This window comes from Scheffersomyces amazonensis (assembly GCF_036850825.1).
Source record: "Scheffersomyces amazonensis strain UFMG-HMD-26.3 chromosome Unknown RJT21scaffold_1, whole genome shotgun sequence".
NCBI lineage: Eukaryota > Fungi > Ascomycota > Pichiomycetes > Serinales > Debaryomycetaceae > Scheffersomyces > Scheffersomyces amazonensis.
The window spans coordinates 2,321,166-2,339,716 of NW_027042741.1; the positions used below are offsets into that span (position 1 = coordinate 2,321,166).

Sequence of the window (18,551 nt, forward strand, 5' to 3'; positions counted from 1 at the left end):
GCCATTGGCTGAGTCACGTGCGCACTCTACTTATTAAACTCAGACTCATAGCCTCCCTCTCTCTCTCTCTCTCTCTCATTAATTGACTAGTAAATATACATTATAATTAGTTAGAGTAAATACTATATAGTATATAATATAGGTAGTATATAGTATATAATATAGTATATAAATAGTACTCCTCATTATACAGCTCTTCTGTATCTGGTCTTACCAAAATCAAAGGGTAAATACTTATACTTTATCATATGTTGAATCTGCTTTCTCATAGTTAAAGTGAATAAAACTACAAAATACATTAAGAGTATAGGCCAAAATACAGGAATATCAAATATAGTCCATAATGATAAAAAGATTGATATTAATGTAGCACGAGTAGCATTATACCAGAATTTAAATTCTGGTAATCTTCTAATAAATGGACGAAATTCATCATCTTCTTCATTAGGAATATCATCTTGAATACCTTCTTCAATTGATTCATTCTTTAATTCTTGTTCTAATGATGGATCAAATTTTGGTGTTAAAAATGCTAAAAACAAATTTAATAAATAAATCCCAAGTCCATAACATATTATATACCAACCTTGAGTGAAAATAATTCGAAGTAAAAATAATGCAAGTAAAACTCCAAATACACTCCATCTCTGTAAAGTATGAGGAACTGATTGATCTAAGAATTTTTGATATGTCACTTCAACTTTGACAAATTGCTGATAAATTGGGTTACTTTGAACCGCAGGTGATGAAAAGTCAAACCCCATAATGTTACGTCTGTACTTTTGATTATCTACTAAGTATTATTAAAGGAATTGATAATGACGTGTCAGTATAACTCTTATGTGGTAGGAAGAGGAGGTAAAGAGCTTTTGTTAGTTCGTTGACTAGGACAGGTGAACGGCGTGTACATGCCCAATTTTTCACTGTTTTTCGCGCGTTTTACATTAAAGATCTTAAATCTTTTTTTATTTTTTACTATGTACGGGGTCGTGTATTTATATTTACAGGCTATGAATTTATTGGAATACTGCTTGAGGTCTACCAATAATTCTAGTGGATCTAGTGGTTTCATCAAATACTCTTTGTACTACAATATCTTTGGATACAGTTTCTGGATTAATGTTTTCTATGACAGATCCTGGAACATCATATGGAATAAAATCTGGCAAGAATTTATGAGTTAATGTTGAGCGTTGTTCAGTTGAAAATACTCCTGGAGTATTGATTAATTTTGAAACTTGATCCTTTTCATCTTTAGAAAGTAATTTATAGAATTCAGTTTCAAGTTTTTGTATTATTTCTTCTTGTTTACTGGCCACTTGTTCTTTAGTTAAGTATTTATAGACAGATCCATCAATATCGATATTGACATCTTTTTCCAATTGTTGAGTTAAACTAATATATTCAGAAGTTTTGGCAGTTGCATCTTCCTTTGATATTTCTCCTCTTTGAACTGCTAATTGTAAATTATATGAAAAATCAAATATATCTTGTTTCTTAGCAGATTCAATACTTTGACCTGCTTTAGCTAATTGTAATACATTAAATAATCTGCTAGCTGCCACATCATAATCAATATCTTGTAATTGGAAATCATTCTGTAAGCTTTGTTTAATATTTGAGATGGTTTCTTGCTTATAATTTTCTTTGGCAATAGTTAATTCCTTTAATTCTGGTTGATAAAGATATTCTTTTCTTGACATATGGTCTTCTTCTTGTTGAGCCTTGACAGGATCTTCGATTAATTCATAACCAAATCTTCTACGTCTTGGAGCAAAATGTGGAGTTGGTAATTTAACTCCACTCTTTAATGCTACTCCAACATATTTTCTTAATGGATGGAAAGGATCTAAATAAAAACGAACATATCCTGGTTCAGATGCATAAATAGTATGATCAATACCAATCTTAACATTTTCTCCAGGATGGATCTTAGTACCTCTTTGTCTCATTATAATTTGTCCTGGTTTAACAAAATTCCCTTCATATGCTTTTGGACCTAATCTTCTACCAGCTGAATCATTCTTATTGGTCTTAGAACCAGAAACTTTCTTGGTGGCAGTACGGATTTGGGTTAAACTGTTGGCTAAAGAAACCAAAGACAACCCACTTGGTACAGAACCACGGCCAGCCTTAATCCCACTAATACTTCTTAACATTTTTGGATCCTAACTTCAATATTTATGGGGTGGTTCAACTCTCTCTCTTCCTTCTTCAACAAAAAAATTTGAAAAATTTCCCTGGATTTTTCAGTGTCGTGCGAACTCCAAAATTCATATATTATCATCAATAATCTCTACCTGTAGATTATATAAGAACCAGTTCCAGTACCCTTCATTAGTATGAAGGGTTGGGAAAAAGTCGTGAAGTGTATACATAGTGTGAAATGGACTTATATAAAATTAATATATTAAATCTTTTGGTATTTTATTCTATATAAAGTTACAGTCTATGATAATAAATCCAAATAGCTGCGAATTTTCTATTTAGTCGACTAAGGCAAAGCATCTCTCTACACTTTCTTCATTATTCCCCCACCAGTTTGGCATATTTATAACTCTACCAGAAGAAAATATAATGAAAATCAATAATACTGTGAGATTATATCCAGTATCAAAAGCAGCAGCTAAAAGGTAATTGTATCTCTTCCAAAGCTCATGTTTGTAACGATAAGCCCAAAACATAGCTACTGTACCACCAATAAATTGTGAAAAATATCCGGTAGATAAGTTCCCGTAAAAATTCTCCATAGTTGAAAAGAACACTGTTGTATTCCATAATCTGAACTTTAATCTAGAATTAGGGAAGAGTCTATGCAATATGTAAAATACTATTGGAGCTCCAACTCCTAATACAAAACCATAAGGCAAAATTGAATAATTCTCAAATAGAATCTTAGGGCCAAGGATAACATATTGAACGGCTTTCGTGTTGTATGATTTAAGTGATTGACCAGTCCATTGATGTAATGGATCTATCTTAGTACCATTCAAGAAGTCCATCTTGGTGTTTAACACCCACCTCATAGCGGCATAATTAATTGGAATACCAACTAATGCACCAAAAATTTGGGAAAAGAAAACCGCTTTAGGGGGTAAATGCATATAATGACCAATTTTCTGATCCTGAAGTATATACTGTGCTCTATACCAAGCATCACCAGCAATAGCTCCATAAATTGTTGCTCCAACTGGATGTTTATCAGTCCTATTTTGCACCATATAGCCATATAATAATTCATCAAATGAACCAATAGCTAATTGAAAGTTTGAAAGTGCATATAACCATGATAAGGGTGTGACAATTAATGCTCCAAAAGCTATACCAACAATCATACACCACCAAGGCATGAATAATCTACCGGTTGCAAAAATTACCAACAAAGTAATAAATGAAGCTGCAAAAAGTATAAGGAACCATAATTGAGGAACTTCATTATATTTTGATTGTAACTTGTTAAGTCTATCTGTATATTGTTCATTGATGGATAAAGCTAGCGTTTTATCGCTGGTTTTCCTTGCCCTGAAGGAAGCATATAGCTTCTTGATCGAATTTCCCATACTTTCGTAACCAAATAAGCAAACCCAAACTACACCACTAATATAACTGGCATAAGCAAAGAACATATTCCATGCAGTTTGAGCTCCCATATGGACTGGACCTAATTCGGCAAGTGCAGTCTGATTCAACCGAAGATCATTTGTTAACAACTTATTTGTTGGATAAGCAGTTCCATTTGATAAGAACAAACCATTAGACATTAATCCATATTTGAAATCAGTGAGATTACCCCATTTAGCAGCAGGAAGAAGAATCCATGCACCAAATACAAATGCTATAAATTGAATTACCTGAATCCAATATGGTGAAAGCATTATCGATGATGTAATATTAGACCAATCCAAAGTTAAGTTCAAGAAGCCCATACCATTCAATCCAGATCCTATAAAATTAGCAGTTTTATTTCTTGGAGCAACCCAACATAAGAAAGCTAATGAAGATAACATTGGGAAAATAAATTCAGGAAAGAATTCCCAAACTGACATACCTATCAAAGCAATAAAGAAAACTTTCATTTGTTTGGAACCAAGTTTAGAATCACCATCTGATTTCTTCTGAGTCTGGAATAACGTTGTTTGCATTAAAGCCAGGGGCCATATAAATTGAGGATCATATATCAAAAAGTTTCTAGCGATAGCTGAATAAGAATAACCAATGAATACAATAGCCCACATATAGAAAATTGCAAGAGCACCATTTACCTTTGTTCCATAATATACTTCACTTAAAGAAAGAGGAGTAGTACCTTGATTTCCAGTTGCACCACTATTGGCCGTTATGGTGATTAATGCAGTTTCTTTAATTGACCATGGTCCAGGATTAAGGTTAAATTTAAATCTTCCAAAAATTCGAACTTCTTTATTAGGTAAAACTTTAGCTAACCATTTACCAGCCCAATGAGATGCAATTTGGACAAAGAAAATAGAATATGCAGCAGAAGTTGTACGATAAGAATTCATTGTGTCAATGAATGCACCAGGTATGATAAAGATGATAGCCAAGATAAAATAACGGAATGTGAATACTGGAATGGAAGGGTCATCTTCAAGAGGAACTATTTCTCTGACAATAAGAGGAAGCTCTTCCACGTCAGGATCAAGTTCTTCTTCGGATACATTAGAGCTTTCTATGTCTTCTTGCTTCTCTTTAATAAATTCACCAAAGGAATATTGCTTCTCATGAGATGTAGTGTTAGAAATTATCTCGATTTCAGAAACTTGTTTAACCATGTTTTATGAACTTAGATCTTGCTGCAAAAATTTAGATCCTATTATTTCTTCAGCCATCTTGTCGGCTTAAATAGTTTGGAAAGAGATTAATGACAGCAAGCATTAGATTTCATTAAAAGAGCCATTCAGATAAAGGGTCAAAGATATAAAATGTATACTTCATTTGTCATTTCACGTGTAAACTATTGCTGTAATTAATGTAATCTTGAGTTAGCGTATGTATGTCAGTAGATCATACATTGAAAAAAAATATAATTAAAAATTTGGTGCCGATGTATTTCAGTAACTGTGGATAATTAATGCTGAAATATTCCGTACGGATAATGTTTAATTATAAGTAATAGCAACTAGATGCAAATCTTATTGTTACGTTTAATGCGTTTTCTAATGGAAAAACTGTGGATGAAAGAAGAATTTTGCGCTTAACAAAGAGCCAAAGCCAAACGCCGTTTCGCGCGCCTTATTTAAGCAAACTTGTGTTATTTATAGTATAAACCTTAAATACTACCATAAATTCATGTAGCATGTTACTAAAAGTCCTATTTTATAGTTATGTGACATATTCTACTTACTGGAAAATTCTTTTAAAGTTTCTATGGCTAACAAATGATCTTCTTCTTGTGCCAATCCACTTATGGTTAAGGTACCAATAGCACTATCCAAATTCTTGAGCCTAATTGGAACACTACCACCATGGGTAGCATAATCAAATACAGAAACGAAGAGAGCTTCTTCAATAGGTTGATCTTTGATTCTTAATTTTTGACCTATCCAAAAACTAGATTTACCCCATCTATTAACTACGTTAATTTTTCTATCAACCCATTTTTCATTATCAACGGTGGCACCAGGAGCTGTAGCACTGTGGAATAAAACTTGACCAGAAGTTAATCTAATGTCTATTAAAATAGCTTTACCAGGATATTTTTTAAGACCAACATTTCTAGCATAAGTACCAATTTCCCATGCAACATCGGCATCAAATTTGCTTAAGGCAATTGAAGAACCTTCTAATTCATCCAATTGATCTAAACTATATGTGTATAATTCTTTGGCCATTGTGTCTGTACTTGTGTTTATATCACGTTGCTTTATTTCACACCGTGTTTAGTCAGATTTTTCACTTTGAAGTCTATCCTAGATATTTTATACTCAATCTCCACGGTGGGGGGCGAGTTCGCAGTGGGAACACTAAACAACGTTATTTAGGAGGGGTGGAGGGACCCCCACGCCGAAAAGTAATAGCGAGATTAATTCCAGTGGAGCAGAAAATTATTATGTCAAATTTGGCTGCGGAATGATTTCCACTTTTAGATCTAATTATAATTAAGCTTTATACAGATTTACGACTATTTACGATGTTTATGATTGTGTTTGTGATTATCAATTGACTTCTCCTCCTGAGCTTCAGGTTCATCATCCAAAACGATCCAATCTTCAAATCCATCAGCAAAGACCTTTTGCAATTTCCTCTCAATATTGATTAATTTCTTCTCTGATTTCAATACTTTATCCATTTGCTCAAGTTCTTCGTCGGTCACTAAACAAGAATCCATAAGTTTGGTGATTTTAGTAGGATTAAGGTTTAAACCAATGAATACAATTTCATTCCGTCTATCACCGTATTTTTGTTTCAATTCTTCTTTAATTAGTTTAGCTGCTTCTTTGGTGGTAGGTGGAATTCCTATTACATCAAACCATGGAATACCTCCATTAATGGTCAACATTGAACCTGCTGAAGACCATTCGCCTCTACTGATGTATCTAGAAGCTAACCAAATAAAACCTTTAGATCTTAACACAGGACCAAAAGCCGATTTCTTCTTATTATGAATATACTCCTTTTCGGCAGTAGCAATATCTTCATCTTCATCTTCTTCTTCGTCTACACTTTCTTCTTCTTCGTCACTCTCTGCTTCTTCATCGTTTTCTTCTTGTTCTGTTGCACCTTCTAAGTCATTTTGGTCCTCATTCAGCTCATTTGGCAGTGATCTTTCGATGATAACAAACTTATCCTTTATAACATCAAATAATCTTTCTGGATGAAATGGTCTTTTCGCTCTATAAATAAAGTTATTAATGCCGTATTCTTCAGTTTCTGGTTTAGGAGTCACTGTGCTTTTATTTTTAGTTCCAAATCCTTGTCTAACTGTCATTTCATTAAGACTTTGTAACCAACCAGCAGAAGTCTGAGCTTTATCGAAATTAAACAACTTGGTATTCACAACTTGTTTAATATCTACTTTAGCATAATCCGTTTTAATGATTTTGGCTACTGGATTTAATGTATGAATCATTTTTTCAATTCTCTTTAACTTAGCCTTGGAAACAGTTGAGACTTTGTTAATAATAATCACATCGGCAAATTCAATTTGATCAATAAGTAAATCTGTTATTGTTCTTTCTTGTTCTCCAGATCCATGATCTCCATACCTATCAATTAAGAAATCAATTGTTTCAAGATTATTGAAAAAGTTTAAAGCGTCTATCATAGTTACACAAGTATCTAATTTAGTTAGCTTGTGTAATCCACCTTTGCTAATAATTTCTTTTAATATTTTAGATTCGTTCTCATCCATTTCCTCTTGTGAATTTAAAAGCATTTCACTGAATTCAGTAGTAAAAGTCTCAGCAACTTGCATAGGTTCAGATATACCAGTTGATTCAATTACAATATACTGGAAAGCCTTAGATTTAGCCAAGGATACCAATTCTTCAAGTAAATCACCTCTTAATGTACAACATATACAACCATTTTGTAATTGAATTAATTTTTCTTCTTTGTTAGTTACTTTATGGTTTTGAAGTAATGCAGCATCAATGTTCAACTTGGAAACATCATTAATAATTACTGCAATTTTCAATCCATGACTAGCAGTAAGTATATGTTCTAGAAGGGTGGTTTTACCTGCTCCTAAGAATCCAGAAAGTAAAGTAATTGGGATTGGTCCAAGTCTTCGTAAGATCATTGTTGCAATTATTCTGATTATGGTAACCAGCTCATATTCAGTCTACAAAGAAAATAAATGACATATTTATACTCATTAGAAACTACCTTTGAAGTTATTAGCTTTCGTTATATGTTCTTGTAGGATTTAGTTAATGGCTTATTTTTAACAATTCTTTCATTGGACAATTTAACCATTACAGTGTTTTTTTTTTGCAGCAAAAAAAAAGTGGGGGGTATAACTACTATAATATAAATTATAATATACAAATAATAATAGAAAAATAATGTACATTTAATATATATGAAATTACCATGTTGTTTTATCCCATCTTACTAACTCTAAAGATTGTTGATAGACATCCTTTTGAGATTTCTTTCTCATATAAAATATTGGACAATCTTTATTTGAACAAAGAACTTCTTGATGTAATGAACCTTGACATCTTTGACATTCAGTCCATAATCTTGAAAATTTATTTTCTAAATAATTCATTTGAGATAATGCATTACCATATAATTCAGGACCTCTACCTTCTCGTATACAATTTGGACATAAAGCTCCATGATTATCATCTTTTAATGGAGTTTTACAATATACACATACTTCTGTTTTCTTAGCAAATCTCATAAGACCTCCAGTCTTTGGTGCTGAAAGTTTGATAGTTCTTGTATGAGCTCCTGCCAATAATTCTTTAGTTTTACTTTCTCCTAAAATTGGTACGAAAATTCTTTCCAATGGTTTAGTTAATTGATTTTCAAGATAATATTTAACATCAATTGGTAAAGAATTCTCTAATACATATAAAGGATCTTCTGATTTTTCATAAGCTTTATCACTTCCTGAATTAATAATAACATATGCTACACGATCTCCAAGAGCTGGAGCAGATCCAGCATCTCTCTTTTTCATTCTTTCTGCTAATTCCACATGGGCTTGTTTACCAGCATAATCATGTTTAGAATAAGCTTTGGTAATGACTAATTGTGATAAATCAACTCTATTTTGTAATAAATCAGCAATTGTTTGTTTAACAAATCGACATGCTTTATCCACATCTCTTTCTTCTAAAATAAATTCCAATACTTTAGTAATAACATTTTGAACCAATCTACAATTATCTCTTCTAACAGTTTCAATACCTTTAGTATCCATCTTATCAAATTTATCAGTTCTAGTCCAATATAAACCGGCATATCTCTTTTTATTGATTAACAAATATGGGAAATAAACCTTCTCGAATTCTAATTTAATGGGTTTTTTAAATTTAGTCGAGACATAATTAGCAGCTTCTTCACCTAATTTCATACAAGTTTCAAGATCTTGATAACCAAATTTTACCATAACTGAATCAGTATCACCATAAATAACTTGAGCATCATATGGGTGACCATTCTTTTTTGAATAAAATTCTTGAACTTCATTTTTAGTTTTTTCAATCATTTCTCTACCAAAGGCAGTAACTGATGAAGAAATTTGTAAGCAAGGTAATTTCCCAATGGTTGCTCCAGTAAATCCATAAACTGAATTAGCAGAAATCTTTAAAGCTAATTGTCTACCATTAAGAACATCTCTTTTAAATGGATCAGTTTCCTTTTTCAAATCTGCTTTAGCTTTCTTTCTGGCAGTAAGTAATTCATTTAAAATTGTTGGTAAAATCCCTTGTCTTTTAGTATCTTTTACAAAATAATCACCATTTGGAGTCTTAGTATAATCATCTTCAGTTAAATTAAATGCAGTTATTGATTGCTTATTAAGTAAAGTTGTATAACATAAATTATGAGCCATCATAATAGAAGGATATAAAGAACTAAAATCCAAAGTTGCAATAGGTACATCATAATAACCTCTACTTGGTTCAATAACTGTTGCACCTTCATATTCTTCATTTGTACCTTCACTTCTCATATTAGGAATTACAATATCTTCTTGTAAGCATTTTCTAAATAATTGAGAAATAACTTTAATTTGTTGACCTCTTGAAAGTAAATAAGAAAATGGAACTCCTGTAACTCTGGCCATTTCAGTATAATTAACTAAACACATTAATTTATCTAATAATCTTAATGGTAAATAAGCATCTTTTAAACAATAGACTGCCAATCTTCTTCTAGTTTCTTTAGTACCATTTTGTAAATCAGTAATAATTGAATGTTGAACATCTTCCTTTTGTTCACCTAAGAAATGAGCTGATACAGAATTCAATGTATAAGATCTAAGTTTATATTCTCTTTGAACAAATTGTAATAAATCTAATTGCATTCTTCCATCTATATTAACTACTTTATTTTCTCTTGTACCATAAGCTCTGGAACTAAATGTTGAATCTTTAACTTCTTGTTTAATAGTTTTTAATCTACCAAAATAAGGAAATTTATTAACTCCTAAAGCTTTTGCTCTATCAAGAAGATAAGGTATATCAAAATTAGCAGTATTATAACCAATGATTACATCAGCATCTACTTGAACTACAAAATCACGCCAATGCATAAGCATTTCTGCTTCCTTTTCATGTTCAAAAATTTGAGATCCAATAATTGAAGAACATGTATTTACTGTAAATACATTTCTAATAAAAGGTCTTGAATCTCCATATTTCAGTACAACATTAGCAATTTGAATAACTGAATCATGTTCTGGTTCTGGGAAAATCCCCTTTCTACCAGCACATTCAATATCAAATGAAAGAATTCGAAGTGGAGCCATTTTTAACCATTCACCTTCTGAAGCATGAGAAATTAAATCTTTATAATTTATACAACATTCAATTTGACAAGTTGAAATTCGAGAATCTTCTTCAATTAATGAATATTTCCCCTTTGGTAAAGTAATCCAAGACATTCCAGTAATTTTACAATCTATCATTAATCTTAATACATAATTAATATTATCAAATGATACATTTTGAGGAGGGAATAAATTTTCAAAATGAATATCACCTCTTTCAAATGCTGATCTTACTTTAGTAATATTTTTACTATTATTAACATAAATTCGAAGAAATTGAGTTTTAATATTATTATTAAATCCCCAAATTGATTCCTTTAACAGAATTTCTACATCATTAACTCCATCATAAGTTGATTTTAAATAATTTATAAATCGAATTAAATGTTGATTTTGAATAAATCCTTTAGGAACAGGTACATAAAAATAATGAATAAATCCTGTTACATTACAAAGTACTGAATGACCTTGATCAGTTACTCCAAAAAATCTTGCATAAGTATTATCTCCACTATAATATTCTTCAGCATCTAATTGTTGGAAACTAATATCAAAAGTTTGTGAATTGAAATCAGGTGATAATTTAGGACGGGACCATTCTTGATCTTCTTCCAGGCCTACTTCCTTTGCTGTCAGAGTCATATTTAAAAGTTCTCTTTCAAATTCTGATGGTTCTTCTCCTCCATTAGGTCTTTTAACTTTTTTTAATAATTGTTCTTGTGATGGAGTTAGTTCAATTTGCGATGAAATTGTTTGTGAAGCAGCAGGCAACGAATGTGCCTGTGTGTCATTATGACGTTTAATTTGTGACATCACTTGTACTGTGGTTGTATATTACTTCTTTATTGCTACCAGTAGTAGTTAATGGATTTGAAATCATGTTGGACGCGTATACTTCGCGTAGGTTGCAGATGGCCACCATGCCGCAGTACATAAGGCACAATTGCTGCAAATAAATATAGATACTTATAGTGTTAGTTATATACTCTACTTGTTAGTTATATTCTCTAGTTATATACTATAGTTATATGTTTATAGTTATATACTATAGTTATATGTTTATAGTTATATACTATAGTTATAGTTATATACTATAGTTATAGTATTATACTATAGTTACAGTTATAGTTTTAGTTATAGTTATCCTATAGTTACCCTGGTATCATTACCACCCTCTGAATGGTACCCATATATCTACTACCACTCCCAGATCATCAACAACATAATACCAAGGATGACTGGCGGCAGTAATACAAGCATGTTGAGGAATTATACGTACTTGAGTTCCAATAGGTATAAACGTACAATTATTTGAACCAGGTACTAATATTCCATGTTCTTGACTAAGTTTCCCAATATACCAATCTCCATGACCCTTAGGTTCAATAATCTTACCATAACCTGGAATAGGACCAGATTCTCTTGACATAGCAATAACTCCTGCATTAATTAATTGTTCTCCAGGAGCTGTTTCACCTCGATTAGGATATTTTGATACAATCTCGGCAATTACTGATATAGATATATCTTCTTCATTAACACAATGAGTAGCTAATTGTTGTAAATCACAACATGGATAATTACCCGCATGTAATTCTAAAGATCCCAATAATGCGGGTTTAAAATGATCATTTAATTCTTCAAGAGTTAATTCATGAGAAGCATGAGCAGTAGGAGTTGCCCCTACTGAAAGTACAAGCTTTAAATCAGGATCAAATGCTAATGCTGATTGAGCTGCTTTATTAGCCGCATCAATTTCATCAATTAATACTTTCTTTGCATCACCTAAAGAATCAGCTGAATAAGAATGACCCGCATGACAATAGAATCCATGAAGTTGAATATGTTGCTTATTATCATCATAACGTAATAAATCAATAAGAATCTTATCTAAACTAATACTTTCATTAATTAAACCTGCTCGATGAGTACCCATATCAATTTTAACAAATACTGACCATGGTTTAATATGAGGATTTTCTTGACGATATTTAATTAAATTAAAGATTTGATCATCATGATCAACAAATACTCGTAAATTAGGAATTTTAGATGCTAAATCTGCTAATTCTTCAATTCTTGATTTAACCACTGGTAAACTGAATACTATATCGTCGACTTCCCCGCGTTCCACTAACGGTAATAAATTCCATGCTTCAGCTAATGTTGAAACAATTAATTTACTAGTCTTTAAATTCCCTTCACCTAATTGAAGTAATGTTCCTTCTAAAGTTTTATGAGTCTTAACATGAGCTCTAAAACTAGCATTTAATTTAGAGGCATTTTTCAACATACTATTACTATTATGTTGAAATTTATCTCTATTAATTACTAATGATGGAGTAGGTAATTCTTCAATCTTTTTCCCCTTAAAATCTTCCAATAAGGATGACTTATCAGGATAGGTTAAATATTTAGAGGTATAGTATAACATACTTAATTATAATGTATGGAGATTTACTATCGGGTTTATACTGAGTAGGTACTTTGTAGTACAGTTACCTGTTTCGGAGTATACGCACGGGCTTTGGTTCGCTGGAAAAAAAGTTACAAGTTACAGGTTAGACATATCGGAATTATACTTTAATTTAAATACACACAATTAACAATTAACAATATATAACAGCAAGAGGAAGAAGTGAATAACAAAGACATTGTAGCATTAGAGGACATAATTGGAATTGGAATTCGCATTGGCATTGGCATTGGCATTGGTAGCGGATAAGAAATCACTTAATCATGGTGATCTTCATCCACTTCCATATTATCGACTTCACTGAGCTTAGGATACGATAATACACTTTCAGTAATAGATCGATTATTTATCGATAACTGGATGGGTCGTGTGGTGGCAATAAAGTCATTGGATCTTGTTTTATTGATCTTTGGACTGTTAGGGTAATCAGATGAAGGAGTAGATGAACGAGATAATGATATTGAACCATTACTACTATTACTATTACCATTACCATTACCATTACCATTATTCTTATGAGAAGAACTTGAACTACCATTAAGTAAACTTGAACTCGAATTACTCGATCCAATATTTAGTAAATTAGTAGCTGATCTCTCACCATTTTTAATAGAACCCTTTTTCAAATTCTTAGCAAAATCAGATGTTCTATTATTATTATTCTGCTTAGAAAGTTCTTTTAATTGATTAATATTATGAATACATTTATTAATGGTTTGCATTAATAATTTTGGCTTTAATGGTTTAGATACATAATCATCCATTCCTTTAGCCAAAGATTTCTCTCGATCTCCCAACATAGCATGAGCAGTTAAAGCAATAATTGGAGTTCTAAATGTAAGAGAATCAATTGGATTAGATTTCTTTTCCCATTGTCTAATCTTTTCAGTAGCTTCAAATCCTCCCATAACTGGCATTTGAACATCCATTAATACAACATCATATCTCTTCTTTTGAACTGCTTCAAATGCTTCTAAACCATTTTCAACTACTTCAACTTGATGACCTTGCTTTTCTAAAATTCTTACTGCAAGTTTTTGATTAACTAAATTATCTTCAGCTAATAATACATTATAACTTACAGATTCATCTGAATTTTGAGAAATAGATCTTGATTCTAATGCAGGAATTATTGCACTTGCAAGATCAGTTATTGAACAAGGAGTATTTCCATAAGATGAAATACCTAAATCAATACAAACTCTCATATTTAATTCTGGAATTGAATGATGTAATAATACAAGAGGAATATATTTGACTTCACTCAATAATCGAAGGATTTTAGCTGTTTGAATAGAATCAATCATAATAATATCATATTTAACTGGTTCAGTTAATGTAGCTTCATTTGAATCTCGAACAATAACAGGATTTAATCCTAATTCTACAATAGCCACTCTAATTTCTTCAAGTTCTTCATCAGTATGAGCTGTTGAAACAAATAAAACATGATGACCACTAAATGGTAATAATTGTTCAGTTTGTCGAGTATATCTAATTTTTGAAGGTGATACACTAATTGTAAAATAAAAATTAGATCCTAATCCATATTCTGATGTAACCCAAATTTCTCCTCCCATTAAATGAATTAATTGTTTAGAAATTGATAATCCTAATCCAGTACCACCAAATTTTCTTGTTGTTGAACCATCAGCTTGACAAAATGTATCAAAAATTAATCCTAATTTATCCTTTTCAATTCCAATTCCTGTATCACTAACACAAACTTCTAATAATAATTTTTCTGAATCTTCAACTTGTTTAGTTGATTTTTTAACACTAACTGATACTTTACCCTTTTTAGTAAATTTAATGGCATTACCTGCTAAATTTAATATAACTTGTCTTAATCTAAATGAATCACCAATTAAATTATCGGGGAATGATGAATCACATTGATAAGTTAAATCTAAATTCTTTTCAATAGCTTTAACTGCTAAAGTCTTTAAAGCTCCAAATACTGTACCTCTTAAAGAAAAATCAATTTGTTCAACGGTCATTCTATTGGCTTCAATCTTGGAAATATCTAATATATCATCAATAATAGTTAATAAAGAATTAGCTAAATTATGAACAATCGATAACATTTCTCGTTGATATTGAGTTAATTCTGTATCTAATGATAATTGAGTCATTCCAATAATACCATTTAATGGAGTTCTAATTTCATGAGACATATTAGCTAAGAATTCTGATTTAGCACTATTAGCTAATTCTGCTGCTTCTCTTGCCGCAGTATTTCTTTGAATTGATTCTCTTAAATTTAACACCATTTGATTAATCTTGGTCTTTAAAGCATCCATTTCTCCAGATGCTTCAACCGTAATAAATCTTGTAAAATCTCCATCGGTTGCTGCGGCAGTAATTTGAGCAAAAGCTCTAACTTGTGATGTCAAATTTGATGCCATAGTATTAACATTAGAAGTAATTTCTTTCCATAATCCATCAACATCAGAAACTTGAGCTTGAATACCTAATTTACCATTAATACCCACATCTCGGGCAACTTTAGATACTTCTGAAGCAAATAATTGTAACGAATCCACCATCTTATTGATGGTATTTTTCAATTGTAAAATTTCTCCTTGAGCATGAACATCAATCTTTTGTGATAAATCTCCATGAGCTACCGCTGTAGTAACTGTAGCAATAGATCTAACTTGATTTGTTAAATTTGTTGCCATTAGATTAACATTTTCTGTAACTGCTTTCCAAGCCCCTTCAACATCTTGAACATTAGCTTGACCTCCTAGAATACCTAAAGTACCAACTTCTCTTGATAAAGTTGTAACTTCAACTGCAAAAGTTTGTAAACGATCCACCATTTGATTAATAGTTAATTTCAAATTTAAAATTTCTCCTTTACAATCAGCAGTAACCTTTTTAGATAAATCTCCCTTGGCAACCGCAGTTGTAACATTAGCAATATTTCTAACTTGAGTTGTTAAATTAAGTGCCATAGCATTTACATTATCAGTTAATTCTTTCCAAATACCTTCAACTCCTTCAATTAAAGCTTGACCACCTAATATACCTAAAACTCCAACATCTCTAGCTACTTTAGAAACTTCAAATGCAAAAGTTCTTAATTGATCCACCATTGTATTGATAGTCATTTGTAATTGTAAAATTTCTCCTTGAGCATGAACATTAATTTTTCTAGATAAATCACCACTTGCAACAGCTCGAGTAACATCAGCAATTTCTCTAACTTGATTAGTTAAATTAAGTGCCATAATATTAACATTATCAGTAAGAGATCTCCAAATTCCAACTGATCCTTCATTTTTAGCTTGACCACCTAATTCACCATTAGCAACTTCAGTTGCAACTTTAGTAACTTCACTAGCAAAAGTTTGTAATTGATCCATCATAGTATTAATAGTAATTTTAACTTTTAAAATTTCTGGATCAGATTCAACAGTATGGATTTCAACTTTTTTTGATAAATCCCCCATAGCAACAGATATAACAACAGTACCAATTTCACTTAAAGCTTGTTTAAAAGCTTTATTGGCATCTTTTGATTTATCTAATTCTTCTGTAACATTTTCAATTAAATTATCTTGAGATTTAACATGTTCAAGTAATTCTAATCGGATTTCTTCATGTCTTTGTTTAAATAATTCTGGATCTTCCAAAATCTTTAAAATTGTAGAAGAATCCATAACTTTCCCACTCACACTTGGTTTAAGATCGATATCAAGATCAGTATCAGTAGATTCACCTTCACTAGTAAGGGAAGAGATTTTAGGTTTTTTAATTAACGGAGGAATCTTGGAAATGATGAATTAACTAACTCTGATAAGTAATATGATAAATAAGATCAATTATAATAAGTTTATCCTTTGTAAGAATTTTGTTGATCGACAATAGTTGATGTCTTGAATTAAAATGAGTAAAACAAAAAGACGATACACAACAAGGATTTAAAAAGGAGTTAATTAACAAACAATGACAAGTATGGAAAGCCGGACCTTTGTTTTCTATCACACAAAGATAAACTAAATATTTGGCACCAATATGAATGTTGTAGAGTCAAATTAAGTCCTTATGATAAGTAGGTGATGAGATAGATGAGATAGATGAGTACTAGTCTTATCTAATGTACTTATGTGATGAATGAACTGAAACTTGAAACTTGTGTGCCTGCGTGAATGTTCTGGCTTGGCAATGTATAACACCCTCCAACTTAAAGTCTATAGGAGGTATAGTGTAGGACTTGAAGATAATTCAAAGTTGTAATTATAACTATTAGTATTCTACTATAGTAGTAATGCGCAACTGTAAAAGTCCTGATACTGTTAAGTTAATAGTTAAGGGTAATTTGATACTTAAAAACTCTTAACACTTAACGGAATTAGGATCTCACAATCGGTTATGCTTTTACTGAGCAACTTCACTATTACGAAACAATATAGTATTCCACAAACTCGAAACAATCTAAATTACTACCATTGTATAAAAGAGTTAGTGATTTACTACCTGCACTCCTCTTCCTATTTCGGGCATTCTTCCACGTGACGTCACCGCCAGTTAATTTGTTAATTTGTTAATTTGTAAATGGTTAACTAAAAGGGAATTTACAATAGAGTTAAGTTACTTATACTATATACTGATTAATATGAGTAATTACTGTATTATTGTATTACATAGTATCATTATAAGAATTGTTTGTGGATTACAGTGCCCCTGATTATAAGAACATGTCTCTGCTCGCTCTCTCACTCTGCACTCCTCTCTCTTACACACTCCCTGTTTTTGATATCGATATCGCTGCTTCATTTATACGCATATAACTTCGTAATGCCACCATTCAGTTTCACCTCCCTAAGATATTTATAGATACCTCTGCTTGCTTCTCCCTGCTTATGCCTGCCTCATTCCACATTGCTTCACCAAAAATTGCTAATCTCCTGGCTATGACGTCATGATGCCTCTTCTAAAACAAAGTTGAAAGTTCGCCGTGCGGCAATTCCAAATCAACTGTCAAGCTTGACAATGTAAGTTTCGCAACTACTCAAAGGAGATCTAACTTATTTTAACTAATTGAATGGAATTGAAGGGTTTTGCAGCTGTTGTTGGGTTATGTTACATGAAAGGTACGAGTGTATTACCAATCTTAGTTTTCTCACTTTTTTGGAGAAATATTTTGTAAAAGCTAACATGTAAGAGAGTTGAATGATAGTGATAACACATTCTTCTTCAACGGGTCCAAGAGCAAGATAAGATTACCAAGAAAATCTACCACCACATATTATTACAATCCTCTTTGATTCATTATTATAGGCATAACTAGGAATTTCTTGAGGCAAGAGTTGTTTATGTTGAAATGTTTGTTTAATGTTAGCTAATTCATATTGGTAGCGCATTATTACATGCAGGTCACAATAATAACATTTCTTTAAAAACAGATTAAACAGCTGATAAAATAAAGAATATTACTAGGAAAAATACCCCAGAAAAGATGAAGTCGATGAATCCAGATGTTATAAACTCAAACCTGCTCTCAGAATTGACAAAAATACTTGCAAAAGACCAATTTTGGAAATTTCAAAAGTGGCACGTGATAAAATTCACGTGCAATTATGCAAACATGAGAATTCTAGC

General features: G+C 31.5%; 8 protein-coding genes across 8 annotated transcripts; all 8 read right to left on the bottom strand. All coding sequences in view use genetic code 12, as the record gives it.

Moving 5' to 3' along the window:
* Positions 1-78: 78 nt before the first annotated feature.
* On the bottom strand, positions 79-935 carry RJT21DRAFT_117745 (protein retreival receptor). Its single transcript, XM_064880815.1, has one exon. It carries the CDS (start codon positions 762-764, stop codon positions 186-188), a length of 579 nt encoding a protein of 192 aa, XP_064741417.1. The 5' UTR covers positions 765-935; the 3' UTR covers positions 79-185.
* Positions 936-2,184, bottom strand: MRP7 (mitochondrial 54S ribosomal protein bL27m). Its single transcript, XM_064880816.1, has one exon. The coding sequence runs from the start codon at positions 2,157-2,159 to the stop codon at positions 1,017-1,019; it is 1,143 nt and encodes a 380-aa protein (XP_064741418.1). The 5' UTR covers positions 2,160-2,184; the 3' UTR covers positions 936-1,016.
* Positions 2,185-2,415: 231 nt separating this feature from the next.
* RJT21DRAFT_117747 (OPT family oligopeptide transporter) lies at positions 2,416-5,264 on the bottom strand. The gene has a single exon (XM_064880817.1). The coding sequence runs from the start codon at positions 4,788-4,790 to the stop codon at positions 2,487-2,489; it is 2,304 nt and encodes a 767-aa protein (XP_064741419.1). The 5' UTR covers positions 4,791-5,264; the 3' UTR covers positions 2,416-2,486.
* On the bottom strand, positions 5,245-6,111 carry RJT21DRAFT_124430 (uncharacterized protein). The gene has a single exon (XM_064882782.1). The coding sequence runs from the start codon at positions 5,847-5,849 to the stop codon at positions 5,355-5,357; it is 495 nt and encodes a 164-aa protein (XP_064741420.1). The 5' UTR covers positions 5,850-6,111; the 3' UTR covers positions 5,245-5,354.
* A 25-nt stretch (positions 6,112-6,136) lies between these two features.
* RJT21DRAFT_101971 (uncharacterized protein) lies at positions 6,137-7,759 on the bottom strand (the record flags this gene model as incomplete). The annotated part of the gene is made up of 1 exon (XM_064879737.1): positions 6,137-7,759. One exon carries the CDS (start codon positions 7,757-7,759, stop codon positions 6,140-6,142), a length of 1,620 nt encoding a protein of 539 aa, XP_064741421.1.
* Positions 7,760-7,974: 215 nt separating this feature from the next.
* On the bottom strand, positions 7,975-11,584 carry POL3 (DNA-directed DNA polymerase delta). Its single transcript, XM_064880818.1, has one exon. The coding sequence runs from the start codon at positions 11,276-11,278 to the stop codon at positions 8,048-8,050; it is 3,231 nt and encodes a 1,076-aa protein (XP_064741422.1). The 5' UTR covers positions 11,279-11,584; the 3' UTR covers positions 7,975-8,047.
* On the bottom strand, positions 11,501-13,179 carry RJT21DRAFT_117751 (putative serine dehydratase domain-containing protein). Its single transcript, XM_064880819.1, has one exon. It carries the CDS (start codon positions 12,897-12,899, stop codon positions 11,631-11,633), a length of 1,269 nt encoding a protein of 422 aa, XP_064741423.1. The 5' UTR covers positions 12,900-13,179; the 3' UTR covers positions 11,501-11,630.
* On the bottom strand, positions 13,141-18,313 carry NIK1 (Nik1p; the record flags this gene model as incomplete). The annotated part of the gene is made up of 2 exons (XM_064882783.1): positions 13,141-16,717; positions 18,206-18,313. The coding sequence occupies 2 exons, from the start codon at positions 18,311-18,313 to the stop codon at positions 13,199-13,201; spliced, it is 3,627 nt and encodes a 1,208-aa protein (XP_064741424.1). The 3' UTR covers positions 13,141-13,198.
* Between the last annotated feature and the right edge of the window lie 238 nt (positions 18,314-18,551).